The sequence below is a fragment of the Lepidochelys kempii genome, chromosome 10, assembly GCF_965140285.1.
Source record: "Lepidochelys kempii isolate rLepKem1 chromosome 10, rLepKem1.hap1, whole genome shotgun sequence".
NCBI classification, from domain to species: Eukaryota; Metazoa; Chordata; order Testudines; family Cheloniidae; genus Lepidochelys; species Lepidochelys kempii.
In genome coordinates, this window is record NC_136389.1 from 65,406,617 (window position 1) to 65,415,636 (window position 9,020).

Genomic DNA, 9,020 nt, shown 5'->3' on the forward strand with positions numbered 1-9,020 from the left:
TCCTGTCACTGCTCCCTGAGAAGGCAGCGTCTCAGAGGGGCTGAGGCAGAGACACGCACAGAGAGGGGCCCCCGCGCCAGAGAGCCCCATCGCCCCCCCACCCAGCTCCCGCTCGCCCCCCCCAGACCTCACCAGATCATAGTCCTCTTCATCATCGCACATGAAATCATCCTCCATGTCAGACATCTTGGCCGGAGGACGGGCAGGGGGGAGGGGAAGGAAGGGGACAAGGGGAGGGACGAGAGACCGGAGCCAGCCCCCTTCTCCCACAAGCCTCCGCGGCTTCTGCCCAATATGACTCCGCTCTGCTAGGAACCGAAATTTCGTTCTCCCTCGCTAGCCCCGCCCGTGGAGACCCGGAGCGGAATAGCGGGTGCACCGCGCTTCAGTCACTAGAGCGGCTGCCGGGCCCGTAGCAAGCGGGCAGGGGCTGGTCTTCTCGGCCCCGCTCCCCTCAAACCCGGCGCCGGAAATCTCTAGGGCCCGTAGGGACAGCGTTGCTTCCCCACTAAAACTCAGCAGGGCCCATGGGGAAACACTATTTCCTCCCCCCACACACATTATAAACTGTAAAGCAGTGGGGTACTAGCCCTTAAGGGCAGCCTCGCTTCTCCCGTAGCTCGGTAGGGCCCATAGAGGCAGCTCTCTTCCCCCACTGCAATCAGGAGGACCCTTAGGAAGAGGGCTGCCTCCTCCCATGTACATAAGTGGAGCCCGTAAAGACAAGTATTGGGATAGCTGTGTTCGTCTGTATCCATACAAGCAACGGGGAGTCCGGTGGCACCTTAAAGACTAACAGATTTATTTGGGCATAAGCTTTTGTGGGTAAAAAAACCCCACTTCTTCAAATGCATGGTCTGAAGAAGTGGGTTTTCTACCCACAAAAGCTTATGCCCAAATAAATCTGTTAGTCTTTAAGATGCCACCGGACTTCCTGTAAAGACAAGTGGTCACTTGGATGAGCTATTACCAGCAGGATAGTGAGTTTGTGGACTTCCTGTAAAGACAAGTGGTCACTTTGGATGAGCTATTACCAGCAGGATAGTGAGTTTGTGTGTGTGGTTTTTGGGAGGGGGGTGAGGGGGTGAGAGAACCTGGATTTGTGCAGGAAATGGCCCAACTTTATTATCATGCACATTGTGTAAAGAGTTGTCACTTTGGATGGGCTATCACCAGCAGGAGAGTGAATTTGTGTGGGGGGGTGGAGGGTGAGAAAACCTGGATTTGTGCTGGAAATGGCCCACCTGATGATCACTTTAGATAAGCTATTACCAGGAGGACAGTGGGGTGGGAGGAGGTATTTTTTCATATTCTCTGTGTATAAATAAAGTCTGCTGCAGTTTCCACGGCATGCATCCGATGAAGTGAGCTGTAGCTCACGAAAGCTCATGCTCAAATAAATTGGTTAGTCTCTAAGGTGCCACAAGTACTCCTTTTCTTTTTGCGAATACAGACTAACACGGCTGTTACTCTGAAACCTGTAAAGACAGGACTTCTCCCCCCATTGTGTCACTGGAGCACATCATTGGGGCCCCTCTTGGGGAGCACTGTTTCTTCATTGCAACAGCGCTGTGCCAAATGTGAATGAATATAAGATCATGAAATGCAGAGAAACTTATTCTGGGGTCAGCTGTACTAGTTCTACATTGATGTCATTGATTTCACTCAAATTGCTCCTAATTTACATTGGGATGAGAGCAGAATGAGACCCAGAGTTCACATGCTCTAAACTACCTGCTACACACTGATGAGGCAAATCAACTACCCCAGACTGGGGATTCAAACTACTGCCCCATTCAAAATCTCTGAAAATAATAATAATGCAAAATGCCTTATGTATATTAATTGATTAATCAATAGTAAGAGGCTAATTCCTGTTTTATTTTGTTTGCTTCTTTTAGAAGCATAGAAGTATAGAATAGGAAGGGACCTCGAGAGGTCATCTAGTCCAGTCTGCTGCACTCAAGGCAGGACTAAGTATTATCTAGACCAGGGATCGGCAATCTTTGCCACGCAGCCCACCAGGGAAAGCCCCTGGTGGGCCGGGCCGATATGTTTACCTGCCGCTTCCGCAGGTTCGGCCGATCGCAGCTTCCACTGGCCGCAGTTCGCTGTCCCAAATGGGGGCTGCGGGAAGTGGCGGCCAGCACATCCCTCGGCCCGCGCCGCAGACCAGTGGGAGCTGCGATCGGCCAAACCTGTGGACATAGCTGGTAAACATACCAGCCCAGCCCACCAGGGGCTTTCCCTGACAGGTCCCATGCCAAAGGTTGCCGATCCCTGATCTAGACCATCCCTGACAGGTGTTTGTCCAACCTGTTCTTAAAAATCCCCAATGATGGAGATTACACAACCTCCCTAGGCAATTTATTCCAGTGCTTAACCACCCTGACAGTTCGGAAGTTTTTCCTAATGTCCAACCTAAACCGCCCTTGCTGCAATTTAAGACCATTTCTTCTTGTCCTATCCTCAGAGTTAAGAAAAACAATCCTTCTCCCTTCTCTTGTAAGAACCTTTTACATACTTGGAAACTGTTATATCCCCTCTCAGTCTTCTCTTCTCCAGACTAAACAAACTCAATTTTTTTTCAATCTTCCCTCATAGGTCATGTTTTCTAGACTCTTCACTGGACTTTCTCCAATTTGTCCGCATCGTTCCTGAAATGTGGCACTCAGAACCGGACACAATACTCCAGTTGAGGCCTAATCAGCGCGGAGTAGAGCAGAAGAATTACTTCTACTGGCTTGCTTACAATACTCCTGCTAATACATCCCAGATTGATATTTGCTTTTTTTGCACAGTGTTACACTGTTGACTCATATTTAGCATGTGATCGACTATGACCCCCAGATCCCTTTCCGCAATACTCCTTCCTAGGCAGTCATTTCCCATTTTGTATGTGTGCAACTGATTGTTCCTTCCTAAATGGAGTACTTTGCATTTGTCCTTGTTGAATTTCATCCTATTTACTTCAGACCATTTCTCCTGTTTGTCCAGATCATTTTGAATTGTAATCCTATGCTCTAAAGCAGTGGTTCTCAAAGCTGGACCGCCGCTTGTTCAGGGAAAGCTCCTGGCAGGCCGGGCCGGTTGTTTACCTGCCGCACCCGCAGGTTCGGCCTATCGCAGCTCCCACTGGCTGCGGTTCACCACTCCAGGCCAATGGGGGCTGCAGGAAGCGGTGCAGGCTGAGGGATGTGCTGGCCGCCCTTCCCGCAGCCCCCATTGGCCTGGAGCGGCAAACTGCGGCCAGTAGGAGCCGTGATCAGCCGAACCTGCGGATGCAGCAGATAAACAAACCGGCCCAGCCAGCTGGGGGCTTTCTCTGAACAAGCGGCGGACCGGCTTTGAGAACTGCTGCTCTAAAGCACTTGCAACCCCTCCCAGCTTGGTATCGTCCGCAAACTTTATAAGTGTACTCACTCTGCCATTATCTAAATCATTGATGAAGATATTGAACAGAACCAGAACCGATCCCTCCGGGACCCCACTCATTATGCCCTTCCAGCATGACTGTGAAACACTGATAACTACTCTCTAGGAACAAGTTTTCAATCACTAGACCCGCTAAATCAACCGCCAGTGGATTGATCTCAGAGTGTCGATCCCTGCTGTAGTGTAGACCTGCCCTGAGTAATTTTTGACTTGTTCTTTCCCTATTTTAGATGCTGATCCTACTTCATTTTTGCTGGGATTCACTATGTTAGACTTCCACTCGCCACCAAACTTCTTGATGAAAATTGAAACAAAGAAGTCATTAAGCATCTCTGCCATTTCCATATTTTCTGTTATTGTCTTTCCCCCCTCATTGAGTAACGGGCCTACTCTGTCCTTGGTCTTCCTCTCGCTTCTAATGTATTTGTAGAATGTTTTCTTGTTTCCTTTTATGTCCCTAGCTAGTTTGATCTCGTTTTGTGCCTTGGCTTTTCTAATTTTGTCCCTACATACTTGTGTTATTTGTTTATATTCATCCTTTGTCATTTGACCGAGTTTCCACTTTTTGTAGGACTCTTTTTTGAGGTTTAGATCATTGACTATCTCTTGGTTAAGCCACAGTGGTCTCTTGCCATATTTCCTATCTTTCCTATGCAGTGGGATAGTTTGCTCTTGTGCCGTTAATAATGCCTCTTTGAAAAACTGCCAACTGTCTTCAGTTGTTTTTCCCCTTAGACTTGCTTCCCATGGGATTTTACTACTAACTCCCTGAGTCTGCTAAAGTCTGCCTTCTTGAAATCCATTTTAGTACCCTTCCTAGGCTCTGAGTTCTTTACATTTAATCTAAGCAAAGAATATTTCAGTGAAAATTTAAAAAATCTATAACTCTTAAACCTTCTAAAGGTCAAGAAAATTGGGCCCTCAAAAATGAACTTATTCACCATGCTGGTTTGTTTGGGGGATTTATGTACCATCTAAGCATTCTCTGGGTGCAAGCTCAAAAAAGCAAGTTTTCACAAAATATATTAACCACTCAAGCTAATATGTATTTCCTTTATACAATGCCTTCCATCCACTTTTGAAGGACCCTTCCCAAGGCACTTCCCAGGCAATATATGTATAACACCACTGATAGGCAGACTCATCTTGGATAGAGGGCACAAGAATGTCAATGCTAATATCAGATTTAAACATATGGGAGGAAATTCATGGCATTGGTATAAAATTAGGTTTATGTCAAATAAATCTCATTATGGTTTTGGTCTATCTTTTGATGTTTTTCACTCTTAGTTTTTCACTCCTTCATCCCCTCCATTTGAAAATTCAGCTAGAACCACACACAAAAACATATGTATTATCCCCCTCCTTTCTCCTGGATATCTCTTGGAAAATCTCTTATTTTCCTTCTTCTTCCAGTCACCCTCTCTAGGCCTCTGCTGCAACTGCCCTCCTTCCCCATAATGCTTTCTTTTACTGACACAGGGAAGCAGACTTCCTGCTCGTGCCTTTTCTGCCCCCTCCACACTATATTCTAGAAGCTAACCTATCATCCTTTATTATTGTTATTTGTTATAATGGCAAGAGTGTGCTAGATGTTTCCTGGAGTGGTAGATCCAGGCAGCACCCTCCAGCTCCCAACAGGACAGGTGGTTTGAAAACAGCAACTGCTTCCACAAAGCCACCAAGCAATATCAGCAACCTTGCCAACTAGAGTCTATTTCCTCTTTGTGTGACTCAAGAGGAGGGAACAGACCTCAAAATTTATTTGACAAGTTGTAGTCAAAGTCAAACAAAGCACTAAATCACACATCTGTATCACAGTGTAAAGTGTATGATCTTTTGAATGATTATTGCTGAAATATAGGATAATATATTGACTTAGGATGAGGTGAGGAACACTAGAAAGCACACAAAGGCTGTCCTTTAAAATAAAAGACAAATACCACACTAATACATTATAGTGAGAAGAAGGGAAATTGCTTGATACGCCTGTACTGTGTGTTTCATTATAATAACCCCATTCCCTTTTACATATGCTCTTCTTTATATAATTTATACCTCTTGACCAACAGATCTGTAGTCATACTTCCATATGTTCCAAATCTCATATGACCAGGGCCTATTGTTCTGAATTTTTTTCTCCCTTAGCTTATACAAAAGGACTTGTGGCATAATTGATAATTACTTATGTTCTTGCAGTTGGTATGTGGTCCTTGGTTTTGAGTTGCTTGTGGGGTGTTTTAAGAATCTGTTCCTGCTCTGGAATTTAATCTGGGATGTTTCCGGTTTATTTTGATTTATGGTTTAGCTCATTCTTGATAATGTGCCCATGCCTTCAGGCATGGATGCCTAGAAATGAAAGGTTAATAGTATTATAATGTGCTGACTGGTGTATGTATATTACTGACCTCTATCTGACAAACTCAGAACTGCACAATTCAAATTCATAGGTATTCATAGGTCCTGATATTTCTAGTTACACTTTTGCTCAAGTGCTAGAGAGCTGAGTCCGCTTGGAGAAGGTGGCTTTGAATTCTCTCCTTCTGCAACCATGTAATTCTCAGATGGCCACGGATTTGGTTTGGTACATATGATCTACTGGCTACTTCCTGCTCTTTCGCAGCAGGCAGGGTTGTCGTTAGTTTTATGTTTTGTGCAATATTAAGCAACAACATTTCTTTTACTTCACAGATAAAATCTGATTTGGACATAGCTATCTGTATGCAGGAATACAAAGAACTCTTATGAAGACAAATGTAGGGTTTTGTCTGTTGGACTTTCAGAAACAGCCACTTACTTAGGTTCTTAAGTTTCTGGCAGCTCTTCAGGCCACCACCTTTTCATTGTACATGTCCTTCTTGGCTGGTTAAGGCCTAAGCTGCAGCTGAGGCTAAGTGAACTTTTTTCCATCTGCACATGATATAAAGAGTGAGATCTTTTCGTTTGGATGTTGATCTTGTTACACTTATCCATGTCTTTTGTCTGTTGAGACTAGATTACTGTAATGCACTTTGCTTGAGCCTACAGCTTAAACCACTGAAGTCAGTGCAGAATGGGACTATCCACTTATTACGATCATAATGAGAGCTCATAAAACCAGTGCTCTGTAAGCTGCACTGTCTCCTTCTAGGTTGAATTCAATATGTTTATCTTGACCTATAAAGCCTTACATGATTTGGGACCAAGCTACTTGAGAGTGTAGTTCTTCTTATGCAATATTGCAACAACTGATAATGCAAGATTGTCCTTGACAAAAAACTGATTCTCATAAATCCAATCCTGGAGAATTGCGACCTCTTCATGAGTGCACTGCGCAATACCTCCAAGACAGTGATGAGCAAACTTTTTGGCCCGAGGGCCACATCTGGGTATGAAAATTGTATGGCAGGCCATAAATGCTCACAAAATTGGGGTTGGGGTGCAGGAGGTGGTGAGGGCTATTGGCTGGGGGTGCGGGGCTCTGGGGTGGGACCAGAAATGAGGAGTTCAGGGTACAGGAGGGGGCTGGGGCAAGGATTAGGGTGTGTGGGGGGGGGAGTGAGGGCTCCGGCTGGAGATGTGGTTCCTGGGGTGAGGCTGGGGATGAGGGGGTTGGAGTGTAGGAGGGTGCTCCAGGCTGGGGCAGGGGACTGGGGCACAGGGTGGGAGTGAGGACTCCGGCTGGAGGTGTGGGCTCTGGGGTGGGGCTGGGTATGAGGGGTTTGGGGTGTAGGAGGGTGCTTCAGGCTGGGACTGAGGGGTTTGGAGTGTGGGAGGGGGCTCCAGACTGGGGCAGGGTATTGGGGCATGGGGGCGTGGGGGGTGAGGGCTCCGGCTGGGGATGCAGGCTCTGGTGTGGAGGTGGGGATGAGGGGTTTGAGGTGTAGGATGGTGCTGCAGGCTGGGATTGAGGGATTCGGAGGGTGGGAGGGGGCTCTGGGCTGGGGCAGGGGATTGGGGTGTGGGAGGGGCTCAGGGGTGCAAGCTCTGGGAGGCGCTTACCTCAAGCAGCTCCCAGAAGCAGCGGCATGTCCTCGCTCCATCTCCTACGCGGAGGTGCGGCCAGGGGGTCTGCACACTGCCCTGTACACAGGTGTCGCCCCTGCAGCTTCCATTAGCAGCAGTTCTTGCCCAATGGGAGCTTGGGGTGCTTGGGGTGGGGACAGAGTGCAGAGCCCATGGCAGCCCCTACACGTAGGAGCTGGAGGGGGGACATGCCGCTGCTTCCAGGAGCTCCAGGGCCAGATTAAATCAGCTGGTGGGCCGGATGTGGCCCGCGGGCCATAGTTTGCCCACCCCTGCTCCAAGAGGTATATACATTGAGGATGTAGAACTGAACACATACCAGGGTTTACTCCTGTGCTAACTGCCAGATATAAAAAATACCAACAAATGTTCCAAAGAGATCCTTTCCCGGAAAACACTATCACAGCAGGGACAGCCCTAGCTAACAAGCTTCAAGAAGAAAGGCAACAGAAATGGAAAGAATTGATTGAAGGAACACTAGCAGGAAGCATGGTTGACCATTCACAAGTTGAATAATGATCCGAAGAAAGTAGAGCAACACCATAGCATCACAGCCAACCTAGTGGCACACCAGCTTCTGCTTAATGGGAAAGCTCTGAACAAGCAGCCTAAATATTAATTATACAGCAAACTGATCTGGAAGAAGATCATTTCAGCACACCATACACAATAGATGAACTCAGTGCCAGAATAAGTCACTTGAAGAACGACAAAGCAGTTGGACTCAAAGACATATGCATAGAGCAGATTAAGCATTTTGGTTCTGCAACCAAATTATGGGTATTACGCCTTTTTAACAATTGTCCATGAATTAGAATACCTAAATTATGGTGACGAGCCCATGTAATAGCTCTATTGAAGCTGGGGAAGGATGCCTCTGACCCAAAAAACTTCTGGCCAATATCACTTTTATGCCTAGAGCCCTGCAAATCCACGGATATCTGCTTTTGCGGATATCCACAGACCATTTTTGAGGATCGCGGATTGGATGCAGATACAAATTTTGTATCCGCACAGGGCTCTGTCTATGCCACCTCTATAAACTTTTACAAACACCTCATTCTCAGTCTCCTCTCACCTCATATTGAATGGCATCTAATATCTGAACAAGCTGGATTTAGATCAGGAAAGTCCTGCACTGACCAAATATTAAATATTAACCAGCATATAGATTTGAGAGAGGGATGACCACAGGCACTGTGTTCGTAGACCTATCAGTAGCATACAATACAGTCAACCACCAAACCTTGCTTGCCAAAGTCTTTTTTATGTAGAACTGTGCAAGAAATGGAACCACTGGAGATGATGATGAAATGGCCTCCCACAGGGCAGTGTGTTAGCACCAATCCTGACCAGTGACCAGCCCATACAGAGCAATACAAGGAGCTTTATTTTTGCCATGGTCTATGCATCATGTCACAGAAGATGGACTTTACCACTGTCAAGAATAGAATGATGTGCACTGAGCAACCTCCCAGCTTATTACAATAAGCAGCTTCGTGCTAACCCAACCAGGACACAGGTGATGGCCTTTCACCTACGCCATCGAGAAGCCAAGCGGAAACTAAATATCACACAGG

General features: G+C 46.6%; 1 protein-coding gene across 2 annotated transcripts in view; it reads right to left on the reverse strand.

Moving 5' to 3' along the window:
* COPS2 (COP9 signalosome subunit 2) overlaps positions 1-265 on the reverse strand; it is a 34,499-nt gene extending 34,234 nt beyond the window's left edge. For both annotated transcript variants that reach the window (XM_073303959.2, XM_073303958.2), the window contains exon 1: positions 133-265. In XM_073303959.2, coding sequence (XP_073160060.1) covers positions 133-186 — 54 coding nt within the window. In that variant the 5' untranslated portion in view covers positions 187-265. The remainder of the gene's footprint in view (positions 1-132) is intronic.
* Between the last annotated feature and the right edge of the window lie 8,755 nt (positions 266-9,020).